The sequence below is a fragment of the Cryptotermes secundus genome, unplaced genomic scaffold (genome assembly GCF_002891405.2).
Source record: "Cryptotermes secundus unplaced genomic scaffold, Csec_1.0 scaffold2113, whole genome shotgun sequence".
NCBI classification, from domain to species: Eukaryota; Metazoa; Arthropoda; class Insecta; order Blattodea; family Kalotermitidae; genus Cryptotermes; species Cryptotermes secundus.
The window spans coordinates 113,133-136,401 of NW_019722980.1; the positions used below are offsets into that span (position 1 = coordinate 113,133).

Consider the following 23,269-nt stretch of genomic DNA (forward strand, 5'->3'; position numbering starts at 1 on the left):
ATGAACCTAACCATTCCTTTTATTTTTGAATTTACGCAATTTGGCAGGACTGGGTATAATTCTGCCATCTATCAGAAGAGATGAGTAATGTATGAGCACTGGGTTTTGGTGACGATAGCTCGGTCAGTAATAAATGATAACCGGTACACAACGTCGTTGACACGTGGGGGGTGGTGTCCAATTGGGTCCACTCGGCACGGCGGCCACTGATTGGCTATTTATAACAAGCATTAAGAGTCACAACCTAGAAATTAGGCAAAGTAATAATTTATATATTTCACAGGCAAACTTATCCATTTATCAAAAAGGAGCCTATTATTTGAAGATAAAAATCTTTAACCAATTACCCTCTCATATATACCTTTAAGTGCCGAAGTGCCCAGTTTGTGCCAGTCATGAGTAAGGTCGTCGTGGCCAAAGTACCCCGTTTTGTCCAGTCAGGCATTTAAACTCCGCTAGTGGAAGCGCGCGCACACGCCGCTAGTAGAAGCGCATGCACATTCCTAAATATTTATTTTCAAATGTAGTAATTACCAGACAGACTTGAGTAAAACCCTAATAGAGGAATTAAAATAATACCTAACTGAACAACAGCAAATAAAAATATACGTATGAGTTATGCCAAAACTTATCCACGATCCAGTAATTTTATTGCAGATTCTGCAGATAGGTATGTTAAAAATATATTGTAAAATTTGATGTACATACCTTTTTTGTTGTTACCTGCTTGATGTATATACAGTTTCAAATAAAACTACCGTATTCAATTTCACTACGAATGCACACAAAACAGATCGCGCTCTGTATCTCAGCCACGATGCAGCTGTCTGTTCACTCAAATAGAAGGGGCAATAAGATTTTGCAGTTCTAACGGAAGGTTTTAGCACTGAAGAAGGGACCCCTCTAACTTTCTCTTGAATAGTCATTCTTTCATTCTTCTGACCTTCAGTCAAAGATTCGAAAATCCGAAGGGTGTAAGCAGTGCTAGCAGAAGACCAAATGATTTTATTGCTTCCATCTGTTTTATGACACCAGGGACTGCTAAAATTTGTCAAGTGTTACAAACAGAAATGAATTTATAATGCAGAACAACTCTGTGAAGAACTGGGAAACAATTTTTGCAGTACGCATCAAAATTAAAACACAAAAAATTGAAAATAGAGTATAACACTTTGTATTAAAAATTTCAAATCTTCCGTTATAATATGCGACACTATGTTCTTTGCTGATATAAACAAAGTTAATACCATCCATTTATCATAAAAATTGTGCTAGATACAGCATTTTTAAACACAACGCTTAAAATTGATTAACCGCCTAACAGGAACGGACATTTAAACACGAGGGAGCAACGGGCATTTAAACAAGCACCAGCAGCGGGCATTTCAATAAACTCCAGCCAGCTCAAGTTTACCACTATTTCGAAGTCCGGCGTTTAAAGGTTAAGAATGTTAATGGTAACATAGCTAAATTCAAAACCAATTAAAAAAAATTTTTATACATGAATTCACTCTACTCATTGGAAGAGTGCTTTGATCAATGATGAGAGTAGTTGTAATAAACATATCTGAATGTAAATTTTATGGCTCACTTGTGTATTGTATTTGTAATTTATGATTTTTTGTTCATTGTAAGCTCATTTTATAATGCCTGTTTTGTTATGAGTTTTACCTGTGCATTGCCGATTAATCTTATTTTCTGTAATCTGAAGGATTTATTTACTCTTAGTAACTTATAATTGTTTGTTTATTGTGGATTTCTTCTTTAATATGACTGTTCTTGAATGACATGTTTCTGGCTTTTTATTTATGTAATCTAAGGTCTTAACTATTTATATTTTACACTGTTGTAATGTTCCATGTAAACAACTTTTGTAATTGGTCTGTATATACTGAGTAAGGACAAGTTCTGTATCCATCTTGTGGATGTCTGGAATACTGAATAAATACTAATACTATTGTACCTGTCATTGATATTGTCACGTGTTGGGTATGTCATGCGACAAATAACTTCATACCGTCTTGGACCTAGCAAATTTATTGAACACTCACTCTCACAATTACACAATTCACTTTCACAATTACTGCCATCAGCAGTATCACAAATACTTCTCCTGTAGTCATTTCCATTCACTCGACACAACTCAATAACAATGGACTTCAACTCACTCCGGCAAATGCTAGATCGCAACTAACTGGTTACTCTGACGAATACTCCTGTTATGTAGCTTCCGCACTGACAACACTGAAAATAGTTATGTGATAGCTTTCACTGTTGCATGGCGTCATGTTTAGAGGCGTTGCTGGGGAACGCTGCCTAGAGTTGTTTATTGCTGCGTAGCAATCGTGGTGTCCCCTGTTATGTCACTGTGGGAAGTGATGTTACGTCACTGCAGGGGAGGGGGACGGAGTGTTGACTGGCCTGTTACCATAGCAACAGCAGTCGCTCCGATGCTGTTACGTCACCACTGGAGAGGGGTGTCCTGTATAGTGCAAATATGTCACACTATGTTTCCGAAAGCTAACACTCAAACTTGGGTCCTTTCAGTCCAAAGAGTTTCTGAGTATGGAGGCCAGCATCTTACTTTTTTATTATAAAGTACTTGTTATAAAATATTACATAAGATAGTGCCATGATACAGGTATCCGAAAATATGTGACTGACAAATCTGTCCTCTTGTACTAACACTTAAATCAAACTTAAGTGGTGTTGTTTTTACCATTCCAGTATGTGCATACTGGAACGGTAAAAACACAGCATGCTACGAACAGACATAGGATGACAACAAGAACTACCTTCCCAAGAAAGACAGGTGGCACATTTCAGGCCCGTAAAGAAAAATGAAAGGACAAGGGACACGGACCTACTCGGTTATAGAATTTTAACTTAAATAACAAAAAGTTTTTGAAAGAACTTTAATGCATCAAGGACTGTTGCTGTAGTTGTAAGAAATTTGGATTTTGTATAAGTGTATATTACAAATATTGTATATTTATGTATTTTAAAAATCAAAACACCCAATGTAATAGTAGTTTCTAAAAGTATTGATGTTCCCTCCGATGTTGGTCCATAAGGACCGAAACATGTTAGGGTGCTAAAAAGTGAAGTAGTAAAAGCTTCAACAGTCACACTGGGTGGAATTGTTTTATCATTTGTATAATACTGTTAGTGTGACGGACCAGAATGAAACAAATTAAATATTTGACTTGTCCTATATCATGTATAATGATCCATGGATATGAAGTAAATAAATAAAAAAATAAATAAATAGATAGATTTTGAAGGAATCTGTTGCCTCTTTCATCAGGCTAGAACACTCTTCTATTCTGAAGAAGAAAGGTATATAATATACTGAGGTAAATATAATGCTTTACTGCAAAATTATATCACATGTGGTACTTATTTCAGTAGCAAACATACAAAATCAGACATTAGCTTCATTTAAAGCTAAGAACACATGGGTAAGATTGTAACTCTGAAACTGGACATATAAACATAACAATTCCAAACATGACAAAAAATAATTAATGGTATTTCTTTTTTGTAAAGATAAAAGTGAGAACAAAGACAACCTTATGTCTAAACACCACAGCATGAAGACATAAAGGAACCAGGGGGGAAAACATAAAACAACCTTAGAATAATACAAAGATCAGTATCCAGCATTATGCTACAATTGCCTTTACCTCTGAAGAAAGGGCTGTACAAGCCCCAGAACAATTCTGGATATGGTCTCTCACAATAATTACTGGTTTTCTAAATGATTTCACAGTTATAAGAAAACCCATCATGTGTTTAAGATGAAATACCTATTTTGACACGTAAGTTAAAAATGTCTGCTATATTTCCATGCATTTAATGCAAAGTAGCTTTATACTAAGTGGTATACAAGAAGCAGCCAAACTGAAAATTTATAAATCATGAAAACTGATACATACTACATGAAAAGAAAAAGACCTTCCCCTGGTAGCTAATGTAAAGTTATCATAATTATTCAACAATTAAAAGTAAAAGGGAATTACAAATTTAACTACTGAATGTGTGAACGGTGTACTGTAAGGTAGATGTCGCCCTCCAAGCTGGTAATGGTTTGAAGGTCAGAGTTCCTTAAAAATATGCACTTCTCGTCACACTAAGCCATCAGTGGACTCATTCAGCCTCTTGATTCTTCCTCAAAGAACTGCTTTTCCTTCTTCTCTTTCTTGCAGATCTCTGAATCCTGGAAATTTGTAATCGCATTCTGGTTCTCGGAGATTCTTCAGCATCTGAAACAGGAATATTTCAGCCAACATATCCAAGTGAAGTGTTTCAGCTATGGTACCCTTTCTCCAAGCATTTACCTAGAAATAAGTGTAATACTAATGTCCAGATAGTCAGGGAGAGCTGAATACGTTTTTTGATGTGTAACTGGCTGATTTATTGGTTATTAGGTTATTTAAAGATGTTGCTTAATTGAATGGGTTGTACAATATCAAATGAGATGTGAAAACAATCAAAAACAGAGAGTGGGTAAGGATATAGAAATAGGTAATCATGGGCTATTTGAAGGTACTATCCCAGCAATTCCCTGTAGAAAATGAGGAGATGAATAATCATCAAAGGTTTCAACTGCATTCCGCCTGTGCTGGAATGTCCATAAGCTATGGTTGAAATCCCACCACCAGATTTTGGTGCTATAGCCCAAGTACCTGCACATCTTAAACTTAAATATTAATGAAACAAAAGCAAAGAGCCAGATGGATTCCAAAATTCTCAGTGCTTGATAAACAAAAAGAGTGTAAGTGGCTGCTAATAAGAAACCAAACATTTACCACTTTCCCATGTAAAAACATTTTCAGTTGCTGTTATCACTGCAACATTTTGATCATGTCACCAACTTTTTAACATTCTGCTGCTGTAGTACCAACATTCTAATAACCACTTAAATTGTGAATGTTCTCCGGCTTCCCCATAACTTCATCCTATTTCCACAAATTTAATTATTTGCACACTTTAATCTTGAAATCCAGGAAATGAGTTAGGTCAGGCTGTATACAAACACACACATGCATACATGAATGATTGTACACAGACATACATCCTATGTCCTTAACCTGATTAGCCAACATCCATAGCTTTACTGTCTTAACACTGTTTTGTGTGACTCTAAACCATGCTGCTTCTCATATTCATAAATATTCGACTGTAAAGATAAGAGTGCAGAAAGTACGTGGAAAAATTTGCATTGAATTTGGTTAGCCTCAAACTCAAGCCAGACAAATAACAGGACCCAGTATTCAGGATATTACAAAAATCAGACTGCTTCTCTAGTAGTGTTTGTAAACTTGTAGCCCTCCATCCATGCTAACAGATATTTCACTGGAAGAGAATAGTTAGTGAGTGAATACATTCACTGCAATTAAAATTGTCTGGAAGAACCATTCATGAGTACATGCATACATTAATGGATTATTTCCAGCAGGTTAGACAAAAACAGAAACGTGCAGTCCATTCTGGAGTACACATACTTATCAAATGCATTTTTGTAACTGTGCATGACACCTGCCTTCATGTTCATTTACTGGAAACACAAATATATTTTGTTGCAGATCATCTCATGCTAACTATAAGCCTGTGTAGACACAACTTCTTCTTGTATTTAGTTAAAGACTATCTACAATGTAATTCCAAACTTCTACGTGTAGTTCATCTAGTTTGCAGCTTATCTCTTCACTACTGTTAAGTGCATTCACAAACTTGAAGAGTCCCTATTAAGTTGACTCCATCCATCTGTCTGTCTGTATACATGACACAACTTAAGAATAATGGATTTCTTCAAATTTGAAATCATAGAAATCTTGAGCCAAATTTGCACAACTTGAAGAGAGATGAAACACAACTACTAACATAATATTCAATTTAGTATGTCCATATGCTTCCAACTAAAGAAACAGTCATAAAATAACTGATCTTACTTGAAGTAGCCTGTGGTGATTCTGTCCTGCTTCTAGTCTGCTTCTGTATCTCATACTGTCCTTTATTTGGATAAAATACAGCCACCTGTAAACCACAAGACAGTGAGTTATTAAATTTATCCAGCAGTTTCTAACAATGGAGATCCTTCAGCTTCTGGCACTCAGGTCCTATCTTCACAGCCTTCTGTGCAGAAATCAACTCTTAACTGACAAAACTGGGTCGCCCCAATTGCCCTAAAAATAATTCACCACCAGAGACCACGTAGAAAACGCCGTTTCCGACAGTAAATCTATTGTTGTAGAGGTATGTTTACCATTCTGTTGCACAGCAAAGGCTGTTGTCTTCAAGGTCTTTGCCTAGCAATGGGTGTATAGCCACAATACATATGTTATTATCAAATCAAAAGGTAAATAACATTCACTACATTTTTTACACCCAAAAGCAAAAGTTGCATTTTTTTCAAAGCACTATATGCCACAATACACTTTATATTATCAAATCAAAAGGTAAAATAACACTCACCACATTTTTTACACCCACAAGCAGAAGTTGCATATTTCTGAAAGGTCTATTACAACATAAAATTTCAGGACCCTGCAAAAGTATCTCTTCTTGCCACAAATTCGCATGGTTACCATGTTGGAATTTCACTGTAGGTAACCACAAGTATGAAAGCAAGGTGGGTATCCTCACAGGCATATGTTCAGCCAACTATCATGAAAATGCACCAGCTGGTCAAAATGTTATTGAGAGGAAGGGAGGGAGCAGTCACACTAGTTTGTCTTGCCTTATAAAATAAGTGAAGTAGGCTAAAATTAGAATAAAATCCATGTTTTCTGTGCCAAGTGTAGAAAACACAAATATTCAAGGCACTTGCTACTTGGGTGTTCATTTGGTTTTAACAGCAGCTAGCAGTAGGAGCAGGTGGGATTACATGAATCATTAATTGATATCCCTCACTGAATCAGAACAGAGTCAAAATTATAACTCTAAACAACAGGAAGTTAAGTGAAAATGTATACTGTAGAAGACTTATTTTAAATTAAGTGAAACAAAAGATTAGCAGTACTGGTTTCAACTGCAAAATAAGAAATAATTACAAAATTGATCAGAAAGATGAGAACCAATCATTTAACAACTGGAGAAGAGAATGCCAAACATAATATTGCTATACTGAATCTGGTTCTCTAACTTTCTACACAACAGATCCAACAACATGCGGACAAATTCCTTTGAATTCAAGAGAAACAAGCATTGGACAGTTTCCAAAAAAGTAAAAAATTTTCACCATATGTACACCCATGTTTCAGAGCATTCAACCAAAGAATTAATTACTGTGAGGCATTCTACTAATGTAGAACAAAATTAAGTAACCTGTAATGTACTGAGCAAGTCAGTGTAGCAATAATGCCCAATTTGTGCTCAGCAGATTAAACCTTGGCCAGGATACTTACTATCCTGGCTGAGGATTAGTGCAGCTATTCTTAGTCATCCTCATGTTTTGACATTATATAACTTTTAAGTTGATGCAGGGTTTTAAATGACATAGCTTAACGTATTTAAGTTTGTTACTTAAAATGCAGCGACCATCGCACAATAAGCCTTATTGCACATACAGCAAAGATAATAGCAAAGATACTTAAAAGAAGAATTGAAAGGAAAATAGAGGATGTACTTGGAGAAGATCAGTTTGGATTTAGAAGAGGAAAAGGAACCAGGGATGCAATTGGGATGATGAGAATTATAGCGGAACAAACTTTGGAGATAGATGAAGAACTGTGTGTTTGCTTCATAGACTGGCAGAAGGCATTTGACCGGGTAAACTGGACCAAATTAATGCAGATCCTGAAAGAAACAGGTATCGATTGGCATGAAAGAAGATTGATTAGCAAATTGTACATGGATCAGAAAGTTAGAGTACGACTGGACAGGGGGGAGACAGGAAGTGTGCAGATTGGAAGAGGAGTTCGACAAGGATGCTGTTTATCACCAATTCTGTTCAACTTGTACAGCGAATGCCTTACCAAGGAAGCTCTGGATGGGCTCGGTGACTTCAAAGTAGGAGGGCAAATTATTCAAACTGTGAAATATGCAGATGACCTTGTGTTAATGGCTAAGGAAGAAACTGTGCTACAGGGCATGATTGATAGACTAATTGAAATTGGAAGGTGCTATGGCATGGAAATGAATGTGGAGAAAACAAAAGTAATGAAAATTTCGAGACAACCAACCCCAGTCACAATAAAGATAGACCAAAAACAACTGGAGAATGTGAAATGTTTTAAATATTTGGGTAGCTTGTTAACAGATGATGGAAGGTGTACTTGTGAAATTAAATCCAGGATTGCCATGGCAAAAGCTGCATTTAGCAAGAAGAAGAATCTTTTTACCAGCAAATTGGACTTAAATTTGAGGAAGAAACTAGTGAAATGCTACATTTGGAGCATAGCTCTGTATGGGGCTGAAACATGGACATTTAGGGCAGTAGATCAGAAACATCTAGAAAGTTTCGAAATTTGGTGTTGGAGATGAATGGAGAAGATCAGTTGGACCGATTATGTGAGAAATGAAGAAGTGTTAATTAGAGTCAGTGAGCAGAGGAATATCCTACATGAAATAAGAAAACGGAAGGCTAATTGGATTGGTCATGTTTTACGCAGAAACTGCCTTCTAAAAGAAGCTATCAAAGGAAAGCTAGATGGGCGGATAGAAGTGACAAGAAGACGTAAGAAGATACTGGATGACCTTGGGGACAGAAGAGGACACTGTCATTTGAAGGAGAAAGCTCTAGATCGCATTAAGTGGAGGAATTGTTTTGAAAGAGACTGTGGACCTGTCGTCTTGACAGATTACTGATGATGATGACTTAAAACTTACTGAAAAACAGCCTTTAAGAACGAGAAAAAAATCACCAAGATTCTAGAAAAATATGTATTATGTTCTATTCTATCCATAACAAAGAGTTAACTGCTAATAGTATGTTCTCACCATGGGACAATAAAATGAAGAATATTACTGATTTTAGGCTTTCAACTTGGTTAACCACTGATGTCAATTCTGCTCGAGTGTCTACGTTCTGTGTATGTGGGTACATCTACATGGCATAAACACCCAACTGCTGAATAAATTTCAGCATGAAGAATATTGCCATTTATATAATTAAAATGTTCAAAGTGTATAGTGGGGTGGGACTAAGTCCCTTGTACTGCGGCCACTTCTGGTCCCAGATGATAGGCGAGGGTGATTGTGGAGCAATTGGTGGAATGAAGATTGGCAGGGGAAACCGAAGTACTCGGAGAAAACCTGCCCCAGCGCCACTTTGTCTACCACAAATCCCACTTGACCAGACCCGGGCCGCCGCGGTGGAAGCCAGTGACTAACTGCTAGAGCTATGGCGTGGCCAAATTCTCAGTTAGTCCTTGCTTCAGATGCAACACTGACTGTAGGCAATGCAGAGATGGATGTTCATCAGATACATATTCGTGTTTGGCAAAAACAAAAGTCTGAGCAAAATATGAAGGACAGAATCAACACCTGTATTGCAGTAACATCGGCTGTGGTCTCTATCTAAATCAGTGACAAGAGTTTTCATATCTTGCAACTCTTCTGTATTTCCACTATAATCCCTAATCAGTCACAACATGATGATTGCTATATCTTGACAAATCAATCTTCATGATGATTAGCAGGCAATGCATGTCTCAAACTTCAAATGTGATGGTGGCCTCTAAGTTTGGAAGTGTGTTGACAGAGTGCTGTATAAATATTACCATTTTCTCAAGACTCTGAGGTACAGATAATACAGAGCAGTACAGTAACACACCTCTTCATCATCAGAGCTACATTCCTCACCCTCTTCCTCCAGTTCTCCTTCTTCAAATTCACCACCCTGCAAAAGAAAATAAAACTTCTAACTTAGTACTGGATATTGCAATATTACTCAAGACACTACATGCTGGTTTTAACCAGACTGCCCTTATACTGTGATCTGTCTCACCAGAAAATGTCAGTGCCATAACTTGAATACAACTCTTTCACCACCAATACACTGTAGGTAGTATGAACACTTATCTTTCCAAAACACAAAAGTCTTAAATGAATAAGATATTAATTCAACCAATTTTGCTCTGTTGTTGCACATAGCCTCCTGCCTGAAGGGAACAACACAAGTTGTTAAGTGTCTGAAACTGAAGCATTCAAGAAGGGATGAAGAAAAGTTGGGAGTTTTGGATATTACATAATGAGTACCTTCATAGTTTATACATGTCATTTAGTATTGTAGGGCAGTATTTTAGTGGGGAAACTTGTGAGAATGTAATAACCAGGAAGAGTGCGAAAGACATGGGAGAATAATATAAGATATATCACTGGAAAATTAGGTTATGAGGAAAAGAGGTGGATATAGATGGCTAAGACTATGTCCAATGGAAGATTCTGGTTTTAGTAATGTTAAATCTTTGGGTCCCACACTTGAACCAACTCTAATTATAGCTCATATTCTCTGTCTAATCAGTGAGATGGAAGCATCCACAAGGCAGAAGAACGACTAGAAGAAGCTGCCTCAACTTAATATTCTTGTTTTAGAGTAATGTGATACAGCATAAGATTTAACTTAGAAAAGAGGTATAAGAGAAGACGTTGCAGCTGTAAAGCTTAGTCTTGTAAAATGCAGGTACAGCAATCTGCAAACTGTGTCAAGCATAAGGCTAGAATCAGTCTCTACAGTAAGCCCGATTGTAGGAAAATGTGATGGGTAGCCAAGTATTGTCACATTCCATTTGGGTTCTGGTCCAATAAAAATAAATTACAAAATGAGATGCAGACACTGAGCCCCAGAAAGAATGCCAACCCCAGATTTGATGGCTGGGTCAAGACTGGTCACGGTCTACAGACTGGCTTAAAAACTGGGTATCATTCAAAACAGCTGCATCTGATTATCAATATGAATTTATGACAGTTCATGTCTACAGCCTTCTTCCTGTAAGCATGTAAGCGGAACCTCCATTAGGCCTATACACATTAAGAGGTTGAATCAGGAGAGGGAGAAGATACTGGCAGACTCATAAGTGGTGGAGAGTTATTCATTTGCAATACCAGCAACACATTGACTACTTTATTGACCATTTTACCTAGTCATGTTGTTGTAAACTTGTGCATCTTGGGAAGAACAAGATTTTAACCTTCACAGCTGTCCCATTCTTTGTCTTATTCTAGGGATCATACAGAGTATGCATGCTAATCATAGCAATTATAGTACCCTTTCAGGATGTGAATCAAGGGTATCATAGGTGGAAACTGAGGGTCAGGTAGAGAGAGGTGGAGTCTGAAAACTACATACAAGAAACCTTGTCATATCATAGCAAAGAGAAAATAAGCAAGAACACTGGAAAAATTTTTGAAGTGTGCTTATCAAACTGGAAGCACTCCATCTGTGCAAAGGAAGTTCCACACCATTACCCATAGAGGGATTCAACTTAGAACCATGTAAATAACAGCCTAGAGTTTTGTTCAAAGGTCATCAAGAATATAACTGATATAAATTAATTTATCTCCTAACCTTCATACTTTTGATACCAAGCAATATAAAATTAGTCAGAATGGTCAATTGTACAAAATGAAATAAGAGTAAAAGGCATCACAATGTAACAAACCAATTGTGAAGCCACTGTCTCGTTCAGAAGATTCTCCATATTGACTGTCAGATACTTGACAGCTGTGTTGTCAATACTGGGATCCATTTTATGGAAGGTTTCATCAAGAACTGGTACTGGTACTTCAGCATCATTATTCACTACTGAATTCACTGTAGACAGAAGATATTCACCAACTTCGCACATGGCCCATATTTTCTGAAACATGACATAAATAGTATAGTTTTAATTATCAGAATTCTGTATTACTATTCAGGTTAATTACAGAAAAGAATACCTATTCAATATGAAGAAATAACAGGAAATATATGTGCCTATTATATTAAGTAAAACGAGAATATATTCTTTTTTAATTTGGTGATTTGACAAACTTGCCTTATTAAGCTCTTCATCCTCTGGGTTAACTGTGTTCCTGCAGGATCTCATGAGCTCAAATAATTTAATGTAGAAGTCTGTGGCCAGTAATCCAAAATTACCATTCTTGCTGCTCAGCAATGAATTCAAGAGGAAAAATAAACATACATAAGCCCGCTGGACTGAAGTATCATCGGTGAAATCTAACACAAATCTTGCTACTATTTGCAGTGCTGCTTGGACACAAAATTCAGGCAGGGCTTGCTGACAGCAGGTCAACAAATGGGACATATTCTTGAACACTAAAATCATAGGAAGCAATAAACAGCAAGACAAAACAAGCACTGCCTTGAACACTAAAATCATAGGAAGCAATAAACAGCAAGACAAAACAAGCACTGCCTCAAATTACAACATAAAATGCACTGGGTTACTCTATGATAAAGTTTTCTCCATTCTTCCCTAACCTCTCGCAAACATTACAGTATACCCCTATTCTGTGTACCTTCCCTCACTTCATCGCTCCACAGTGTCCCTGGTCTTCCTAGTGGTTGTTTCTTCCACATCTTCACTTTTGAAATTGTCAAGTGAATCCTATTCTTATCAACATAATTCCTATATAGAAGGTTTTTAACATAAAATAAACCAGCATTAAACTGGCAAGTTCCATGAGATATTACAATGCCACCTCTGTTTTACAGAGGAAGACTAGTAGAAGTTACAAGGAATATGTAGAATGTAATGGAGTAACCAGAAATACATACTTCCTCTTGGTTGAAAAATATCACAAAGGCCTGGAAGACCAAGACATAAACAGGAGGATGATATTAAGCCCTTAATTATAACATTTCTCAGTAAGTACTTATCCTCCCATATCATGTTTCAGCAGTACCTTGCAAGATCCTGACACCCCTTCACTCCTATGTTGAACACATTTGCATCTTGGAACAATATTTTTCACAAGCAATTCTTTCTTCTGGGATATAATGCTGCTGTAGTCCATTAAAAGTCAACTGACACCTCGAAAGGACATGCCTTCAACTTCAGTGTTGAAGAGTAAGCCAAGCAAGAAACTAATATGCTGGCTTCTCCATGATGATTTCTTGTTTGGCTTACTCTTCAACACTGAAGATGGAGGCAACATGTTCTTCTGAAACGTCATTCAACTTCCAACAAACTATATCACATTATATCTCAGAAGATGGAACACCACTGTGAGAACTCCAAAGCCTATATGTGTTACAGGTTAAAATGGAAAAGCTGTCAACCAAAAGTTATATTTTGAATGCCTCTAGATGCAATGTAATTAGATAAATATAAACTAGAACAATTCAAGCTGAACATTAAAATATTTCATGAAAAATGTTCAGCTATCAGTTGACCAGCGATGTAATTACATCTTTGACATATGCCATAGAAGAGGCACCAATTGTGCTGTACTGTTACAGCAAGATACTAACATCTTGTAACACACATGATACTCCACACTTGCTGCCGCTTGTCCTGCACACACAGGTTCAGTGCATCTGATATAAATGACTTGACTTCCTCATCCTGCTCAGTGCCAGCCAGCACAAAATATGATATGAACATGCTGGGAAGACCATATCTCTGCTGTTCCCACTGCATCAGTCTCTCACACAGCTTTTTCACAAACAGACGCTGAACAGATTCTGATTCATCCTGTAAAAAGACGTATAACAGCAATACATCTGAATGAGCTTATATCATGGCATAAACAACTTTCATGCGACCAGCTTCCTGCTTCCATATAGAATTTATGACTCCTGCTTTCTTTTGAACAATTAATTGTGTATGGTGAGTCTGAGAAAAAATATAAATCAATAGATATAAAATTTAGTGCTCTATTCTGGAGCATAATTTCTACTAGTTTGGGTTCTCATCACCTTAAATTTATCTGAAATAACGTAAGTATCACAGTGTTGCAACGTTTGTAACTGTTAACATAGAAGGATACTTTTATATAGAACTTGTACACATATTTACGATGTACACAGTTTCCACAAGAATGATTTATATGTTGAGTGCGAATGTTTCATTAGTTATTTTCATCTAATCAAAAACTTAATGTAGATTTTGCACAGCTCTCAAGTAGCACTTTTACATTCTACAGAAGTTACCTTTATGAACGTTACATATTTTTCATAGATTATTAACACAAGAAATTTCAGAAGTTTTTACAAATGCCAAGTAGGTATTAAGTATTACTGACAGCATAAAATTTAACACAGCGAAGATAAAACAGTAGGTATTAAGTATTACTGACAGCATAAAATTTAACACAGCGAAGATAAAACAATCTCTACTGACATGATATTCATATCAAGTTTCATGAAAGCCGGCCCAAAGATTCATAACTAATTTGGGGGGGGGGGCAAGTATGCTTTTGTGACATGAGCCCATCTTTGCTTTGAAATAAGATTATTAAGCCAAGAGTTGGACAAAGAAAGGAGTGACCATTACAGACATTTTTTATTCATTGATGAGTATAGGATTATTTACAAAACACCAAAGATGAATTGGCAACCTCTGAGGAGACCAAGAATAAGTTTCATTGTTAAGAATTCAACCTACTGAAACAATCTTCAAGCATAAAGTTGAATATCTCAATGAGATCTATATTTTCAGCATGTGTTAAATTTTGTGCATTACGCTGTTTTAGATGGAGTTGATAAAATTAAATCTGGTACAGCAAACAACCCAGCACAGGGGATTAGAACAGAACATGAAGCAATGAGACATAATGGAACAACATATGAAACAAAATAATAACCCGTGCTGAAACCAGCAATAGACTCTGGTTTAAGGTACCCTGTGATGAAGGGTTAAGATGTACTGGAACTATTGAGTTGTTTTTCTTTTTACTTCTTTAAGTTAGTTATTTACTGACTAAGTAAATCTGTTCAATTAAAATTTTTGAAACGCTGCTTAGAACATTAAACTAGGCAAGTGGAAAGCTAAAACAGGACGACTAACTCAGAAACTTCTCATCTAATCAAATCATAACCAACAGCTGCAGAACTACAACTCTTAAAACCTCTCAATATCACCTTAATGTGGTGCGTTCCAAAATTCTGCATTACCATTCTTGTTTCTCAGCCCATAATAACCAGTTTGATGAAATTTCCTTAAAAATGCCATAAAAACAGAGACCAATTCTGGACTGCACAATATTCCTTGCATCACTTCACCCACATACCTTCATAAGAACTGCCATCTTGAAAAAATATGTCTTCTGAACTTGCTTTGCATAAAGATATGGAACATCACATATCTTGAGAAAGGCACATCCTGCCGTCAGCCGTAGCCATGCCTTGGTAGCAGTACTGCACTTGCAAGAACCACACAAAACTTTATATATTCTGCAGGAGACCCCATATGTGACAAGAAGTTCTAGAAACAGGTTGTAATAGCTACTTTCTTTCATATGCTTCACGCCATACAGTGAGGCTAGCAGGAAGTCCCTACATATCTATAAAAGGCTGCGGCCTGCTTTTCTGTCATCTGTAGCAGCCACTGTTATTGGTAGGAACAAACAGACCAAAAGATGGTAACAAAAAATAGCAGTGAGAGGAACCTATGTTTTGTTTGGTATCACAGTCTTGACCATTGATAACAAAGTTACTTCAATCTTGTGGCACGGCCAATTCTAGTAAGATGTCTATACAGCAATGATTATATATAGTGTAAATATTCAATGAAATTATAGTGTTCCTCAATGGCTATGATATACATATAACAGCACAACAATTGAAGGGTTCTCTGTGGAAACTGTAGCGAGGGATGAGAACTCTTTAACATTTATGTTGAAATTTTAATGGGCAGTAAATTAATGATTATACAATTTATTGACCCATTTCAGTGCATAATTTTTACTATCAGAATCCACTTATACTAAATCTACCAAATATAACCTTCATATTTCACATTGTCACCCTGTGTGTAAAGGGGGCATGCAGTAGCGTAGTTGGTTGAGGGGCTATGCTACAAGCCAGAAGGTCGCGGGTTAAAGTCCCAATGAGGTCATTGGATTTTTTTTTTTCCTTCCTGCTGCACTATGGCCCTGGGGTTGATTCAGCCTCTAACAGGAATGAGTACCAGGAATTAAATAAATAATTTTCCTGGGGAGTAAAGCGCAGCCGGCATGTAAGGCTGACAACCTTACCGCCATCATTGAGCCAATTGTCTAGATAATGTGGGACCCTCAACATCTCACAACCCTATGGGCCTTCATGGCCTGTTACAGGGATAGCTTTATTCTTACCTTTACCCTGTGTGTAATTGTTAATGTACCAAAAATGGGCCATACCAGACTTGTAGGTATGTTTAAGACATATTTGCATAGAAAATTTACCTAGCTACTGCCATCAAACCAAAAAATAAATACAGATTTCTTGTGACAACCATGGAGTTTTATATTTTACAAAAAAAAAATAACCTTAAAAAATTATGTTTCTGAAGATTAATTACAACATCAAATTTCAGGACCCTTATAGTATGTGCAGTTAATGTTGCTGCACCTTGGACTTGTACATCTGCCATATCTGTATCAGCAACAGTATAAAATTAAAAGCACAAATGTTGGGTGACCTTCAGCAGCACAATTATCCTAAAAAGTTTCATGAATACCCATTACCTGGTTCAAATGTTGTTAGGTAATACAAACACAGAGATGTAATGACATTATAAGCCTACTCTTTACTTATAAAATAAGGAAAATGGGCTGAAAATTGTTCTCTACCAGCACTAGTCAGAGTTGGAACTAAAATTAAGAAAAATTATATAAGTCAAAGAAAAGGAAATCTTGTAAACAATATAACCTGGATAAAGTAAGAGGTGAGGATTATATTACAAATATAAGTACGTCAGCCAAGAGCCTAATGTAGATTATATCTCAGTATGTAATTAGACATCCATTATGACTGAAACAATTACAAGAATGGAATACAGGTCACACATATTCCATACATGATCTTTGCAGTTCTTACTTGGATTTTACAAATAAATCTCACCACTATGATGCCATACCCAGACAAAAACCTTCTCCTCATACGGTCAGACTGGGAAACTGACCACTCATCACTACCTAGTCCAATGAGAATGTGTTGAGCTATACTTCCACTCCATTTTCATTTTCATGGCACATTGCTTAATTAGGTTTAGGGACAACTTTATCTTTGTAGGAACTGAGGTTCTCACAGCGATGGTTACGCAGAGTTCTTTCTTCTGGGATATAACACCATGTATTCTGTTGAAAGTCAACCAACATGTTGGAGCAACATGTCACCTCCATCTTCAGGGTCGAAGAATAAGCCATGCAAGAAACCAGAATTAAGCAGGAAGCAAGTTTTCAACAGAATACATGGCATTATATCCCAGATGATTGAACTCTTCAACTTTTCATTATTTTACTTCATTAAATATCCATATAAGAATTTTATATAATAAAGGTAAAAGACAATGTTATCCCTGTAACAGGCCATGAGGGCCCATAGGATTGTGAGATGTCGAAGCTCCCACATTTTGTAGACAATCAGCTCACAAACGGTGGTAAGGTTGTCAGCCTTATGCACTGGCCGCCCTTTGCCATGCAGGAAGATTCCTGGTACTCATTTCTGTTAGGGGCTGAGACAACCCCCAGGGTCAGTGTGGGTGGAAGGATTAGGTAAATTGGATAAAAACCAATGACCTCATTGGAACTAGAAACCCACAACTTCCGGCTCATAGCACAGTGCCTCAACCAACTAAGCTACTGCGTGCGCCAAAGAATTTTATATAGTGTCATTTAAATGTCACTAATTTGAATCAGATCCATTTGTTAATTCAGCTATACTTTTTTTGTACACTCAGGCATTTTTGAGAAAACTGATAAAATTTTATTTGAGTTCTATCATTATTCTGATTACCTAAGGTTGTTGATGTTGCTGTAGGCACCACCATTTTCAACAATCTTGCTAAGAATGGACAAGGTCTTCTCTGTGGTTGTTTGCTCACGCAATCTGACAGTCAGTCGAGTCAGTGCTTTCAGTGCCTGAACCTGCAATCAAAGCCATACATTAAAATAAAGCATTTCGATATCATGCTGCTTCAGCACCATATACATGAATATATATATTCGTATATATGTATTTCTATGCATTATTTTCACAAAGCACATATAATTAATGTACAGAGTGGGGCGCAGAAACTTCCTTTTTGTGAAGATGCATTGTGAAGGGAGGGGAGGTCGCAGAAAAGTGGGGATAGGCTCGGCGAATGCAGCAGTTGCAGAAGTTTCTGTCTAATACCCCTCAGTAGGAAACATGAGGTGGACGAGTGAGCAGCGTGCGTTTGCTGTCGAAGCCTATTTTTCAAACAACCATTCCTACGTGGCGGTGTAGCGTGCATTCCGTACTTACTTCAGAATTAAACCCAGAGGTCCGGTTCCCAACCGGAAATTGATTGTTTTGTGGGTAGAGAACTTTAGGACGACCAGGTGTTGGGTGAAAAAATCATCAGAATGACAAAGGACTGTTACAACATCAGAAAATCTCGAGGCAGTTTGACAGTCAATTTTGAGATCTCCAAGACGCTCCACTTGCAAACATGCAGTCGCCCTAGACATATCCAATCATTCAATACGCTGAACTCTTCACGAACATCTTCATTTCCATCCCTATAAGATGGTTTTTGTGCAAGAATTGTCATCACGTGATTTCCAGAACCGAGTAACGGCGTGCGAAACGTTATTGGAAACTTTACCCCCTGACGCACTTGTTTTCTTTAGTGATGAGGCACATTTTCACCTATCCGGATATGTCAACAAGCAGAATATGCTCTACTAGAGTGGTAACAATCCCAGAGAGCTCCATGAGAGGCCACTTCACAGTGATAAGGTGACAGTATGGTGTGCGTTGTCGAGAGTTGGAGTTATTGGCCCTTTTTTTTTGAAGAAGAAGACAGTCATGAAGTTACTGTCAATTCACAGCAGTATGTGGACATGATTAAAAACTTTTTCGAACCATCTCTTGAAGAAATGCATCTAGAAAATGTCTGGTTCCAACAGGATGGTGCCGCGGCCCACACAGCCTGAGCGTCGATGACAGTTTTGAGGGCAAAGTTCTTCGGACGGCTCATCTCGCTTCAAGGTGACATCCTGTGGGCAGTGTACTCACCTGATCTAACGCCCTGTGATTTTTTTTATGGGGATACCTCAAGGCAGAGGTTTTTAAACATCGCCCCACAAACCTGCTTCAGCTGAAGAATGTTATTCGGCAGGAAGTACCCCAAATTCCGGTGCACATGTTGGAACGTGCAGAGGGGAACTTCAGAAAACGGTTGCATAAATTCATAGAGAACGGTGGCCACCACCTTCAAGATATTTTGTTTAAATCTACATGATTTAAAACTTTAAAGTATGTTCTTTCATTAGCTAAACATAAATTTTGTCTAACAGTGATAATTTTCCTTTTATTATCCTTCAAAAAAAAGGAAGTTTCTGCGCCTCATCCTGTATAATATAAGCTACAATTGGTGTTCATTTCATTTCTTTCTATTTTCAATATTTAAATATTATGTTACATTAATGGTGATAGAATATGCCACCAAAATACTAATAAAAAGATTGAGAAATATTACACTTCAGTCTATTTCAGAGGTAAAGTAGGTACATATAAGAGATAGAAATCTGGTAAATTCAACATTTATTGCTATAAGTACGAAGAAGAAGCATGATGTAATTGTACTGCTACAAGGTTTGTGCCAGACATAAATGAACATCATGACCAACAAGGTGTGTCAAATCACCAAGAATGCATTTGGAAAATATGTGTACTCCAATTTGGCATGCACCTTTCTACTCTGGTTTATGTTTAAAATCAAAATTTATGTCCAATGATATATTACTTTAGCTTTATTTTGTCACTGTGTACTTTTTAATGAATATAAGAAATCTATATGAAGAATGGAATGGTTTTAAATGTGAAAGAACTTTTTGGTGACTCAAACAGAACCATAGGTGCAATATTTCATAATCTGTACAATGAAAGGTTATGTAAGAAGCAGGAAACAATTTCTGAGCCCTTTTAGACAAATTTCACTTTCTATTTATTTCTTAACTAACCTTACACTTTGTTTCATATGGAAGACAATCCTTTTCATACCACTGAACATCATTACTACTTTCATCTTCCAAATCTTGAAATATTGACTTCTGAACAAACTATAAGAGAAAAAGTATTAAAAGCATAAACATTATATTCACAAACACTTTGTTTATATTTAAAGACATGAAGTGTTTCATACAAATATAAATGCATTTGTCACCATATCCATGTATACTTTATAACATTTTAAGACAATTTCTGTATGAATACACTGGTTTTTTAATTCCCAATCAAAATTATGGTGGTGGTGGTGGGGTGGAGGAGAAGGATGAGAATGTTTTACATATATTAAACTACCGCTGGAATTCATGTCAATATAAATTTAAGACAACTTCTGTGATATAATTTTACAGTGTGTAAGAAAAACATTCATAGAGGCCAAAATTTCAAGCACAAATTCCAGCATCTCTCTCAGGGACTCATTACAATTTTCAAAATTTTGGACTCTAATTCAGGATCCTATGAGAAAATTCAAAACATCACTCAAGTTATCCAAAATTTTAAAAATGTCTAACAATATTTATTTTAATATATAATTCATAGCTGTAGCTGCACTGGATTGTGATATATCTTAAATTATGTTTAAATGTGTAACAAACACTCGTCATACAGATACACCATGTCAGGATAAGAGTGGACTCACATTCGACAAATATTATCACACAGAATAACTAATTCTTTACTTAATCATCCCATTTCTAACATCATAATGCTTTATAATGTTCTAGTGTTATAAAACTAAATGAACAGTGAAGAAATGGGGAATTTACGGTACTGTCATCATATACACATGGAGAGACTAAAAAAACATGAAGAATCGGTTATGAGAGCAAGTAATTCAGCCAAGATACCCTCCAATTTAAATGTAAAGCTTAATCACTATACCAACTTGATCAATCATCTATCACATACTTTCCCATAAAGATTACAATGCACACTTTATATTAAAACAAATTAGGAACATAACTATTGTACTAGGGCACAGGAAGTCAAATTACTTGAAATAAAATCAGGCATACAATATGGCATAAATTATCTTACCTTGTGACACATCTCTGTAACATAAGCAATGCATCTTGTGTCTGTATAGTTGGGCAAGTGAGTGGCAAAGTGCCCTACAGCAACTTCTTTTGTCAAATAATGTTCATCGACTAAGTCCAGGTTTTTCATAAGTTCCTGCAAAAGTGATGGCAAAAACTGAATTTCTGACATAAGGGACTATATACAAAGCATGTCAATGTAAAAGATACTATTGAAAGTGCCCATTATTTGTCCAAATGTTTCTTAAAATAAATTGTACTAAAATAATTAAACTGTTCATTCATTGCTGTAAGCCTGTGAATACATGTTCTTGCTGGCCAATTTCCTATTGTTTACCAACAATGCATCATACAATGATTGCATTATAAATTAAATGACTGCTATGCAATGAAATGCCAGTGGACATTGATTGCACTTGCACTATAAAACTGGTTATGGACACTTAGCAACAAGACCATGGACAGAGGGAAACAGAGAACACCGGAAAAATTAAAGATTTTCTACACATACAATAGCCAGATTTCATCTTCTTGCCTGCCTGTCTATTTCACGCTGTTTCTTCCGATAGCCACAGAAAAAACTGGTAAAGACAAAAGTTGTTCCTCTTGAAGAGGAAAGTTAATAATTTTGATGCAATATACAAGGATTTGAGTCGAGGCAAACTTACTTCTCCGTTTATTCCTTTGTAGAAAGTTTGCAATGGCTATTTATCATGGCATCATTGCACAATATGCCAGACACTGCTCACTGTATGAGGTGTGTTTGATGTATATAACATCTGAAGCACTGGTTTAGTGATACGTCTATTATACTGGTAATTTATTCAAGCAGCAATATGAGTTAATGATAATGATATGGATAATCACTTTTTAGGATACTACATATGGAGGCACTTTTTTATTATACACACCATCTTGTACGTCAGAATAATTAAATCTAGGAGGCTACAGAGGCTGGGCTTATACCTACAATAAAGATGAGAAATACATACAGAATTCTGGCAGAGAAACCTCTTGGAAAACTGAGACAATGTTATCTGTTGTTACATACTGTTAGGATATGTGAGATGACAGGCTCTGAAGCATGGCTACACAAGCAACAGGTTGCCAATTTGGCTTGTGTCGGAGTGCTAGATGTGGCAAACTGGAACCACAGTGGGACAAGGTGATCAGACACAAATTCAGGAAATACCTCACCTGAAATACAAATTACCAATCAGCTCTTTCTGCGTATTCAGCACAGAAAACAAACATGTAATTAGGATATCATGCCTCTCCATTTACAAGTTTTACATCCAGAATTACTTAACACATTGCGGACCGGTGGTTTAAACATTTAAATCACCCTGGGGACCGGCGTTTTTAAACCTACTACCCTAACTTGTGTACTGTTCACTCTAAAAATTAATATAAAATCTCCTAATTAATTTTATGAACTGAAATTGAGAACACTTACTAGAGCTCCTAGAAGTGCTTGCGCGTGTGATATCTCTGGAAACATTCCCGCTTTGTGAAGAGGCATTACGCAGAAGTTGCACATGTAGGCAGTTCTACTCTTCTTCTTGTGCTCTGCGCACACACGGCACTGCCTAGAAGGGTGTTTCTTCTTGCAATATTCACTCTTCACAATTTTCACGAGAATATGTTTCTGCATATCACCCGAAAGTCGGCCAGGGGGGTCTACTTGAGGCCTCCGGTGGGTGCGAACAGATGGCCCCGGCTGCACTACGTCTGTGTCTGACGCAGGTACTGCCACCACCGTGACGTCAGTAGCCCAAGCTTTTGATAGTTTCAACAGAAATGCTTTGTATTTCAAAGTAGAATTTCTGTTCACCTTTTTGAAAACTGTAAATGAATTGAAATGCAAACACCACCATATTTGTTCAAATCTCTTATGACTCATGAGTTTGCCGAAAATTGCAATTTCTAGAAATGGGTCACTTGACCAATAATCCTTCAAGCTTTCTCTCTTCGTAAGCCCCATTAGAATGATTATAGCCAAAAATTTTTTCATTTCTGTTGAAGTGACATCCACCCATTTCAAAACCTTATTGGTTCTGTTGTACGCCTCACGGTGTTGGAGATAGTATCTATTAGTTTCCTG

General features: G+C 36.8%; 1 protein-coding gene across 3 annotated transcripts in view; it reads right to left on the bottom strand.

The window, feature by feature from the left end:
- Positions 1-3,352: 3,352 nt before the first annotated feature.
- LOC111861584 (sister chromatid cohesion protein PDS5 homolog B-A) overlaps positions 3,353-23,269 on the bottom strand; it is a 35,056-nt gene continuing 15,139 nt past the window's right edge. For 2 of the 3 annotated variants that reach the window (XM_023846265.2, XM_023846264.2), the window contains 11 exons: positions 22,217-22,362; positions 21,167-21,301; positions 20,083-20,181; positions 17,888-18,018; positions 15,181-15,307; positions 13,421-13,643; positions 11,982-12,262; positions 11,607-11,804; positions 9,779-9,844; positions 5,955-6,039; positions 3,353-4,265 (listed from right to left, as the gene is read on the bottom strand). In XM_023846265.2, the coding sequence (XP_023702033.1) occupies positions 4,150-4,265; positions 5,955-6,039; positions 9,779-9,844; positions 11,607-11,804; positions 11,982-12,262; positions 13,421-13,643; positions 15,181-15,307; positions 17,888-18,018; positions 20,083-20,181; positions 21,167-21,301; positions 22,217-22,362 (1,607 nt within the window). In that variant the 3' untranslated portion in view covers positions 3,353-4,149. Of the gene's footprint in view, positions 4,266-5,954; positions 6,040-9,778; positions 9,845-11,606; positions 11,805-11,981; positions 12,263-13,420; positions 13,644-15,180; positions 15,308-17,887; positions 18,019-20,082; positions 20,182-21,166; positions 21,302-22,216; positions 22,363-23,269 lie in introns of those variants that run through there. The other variant, XM_023846267.2, reaches the window with a different exon arrangement.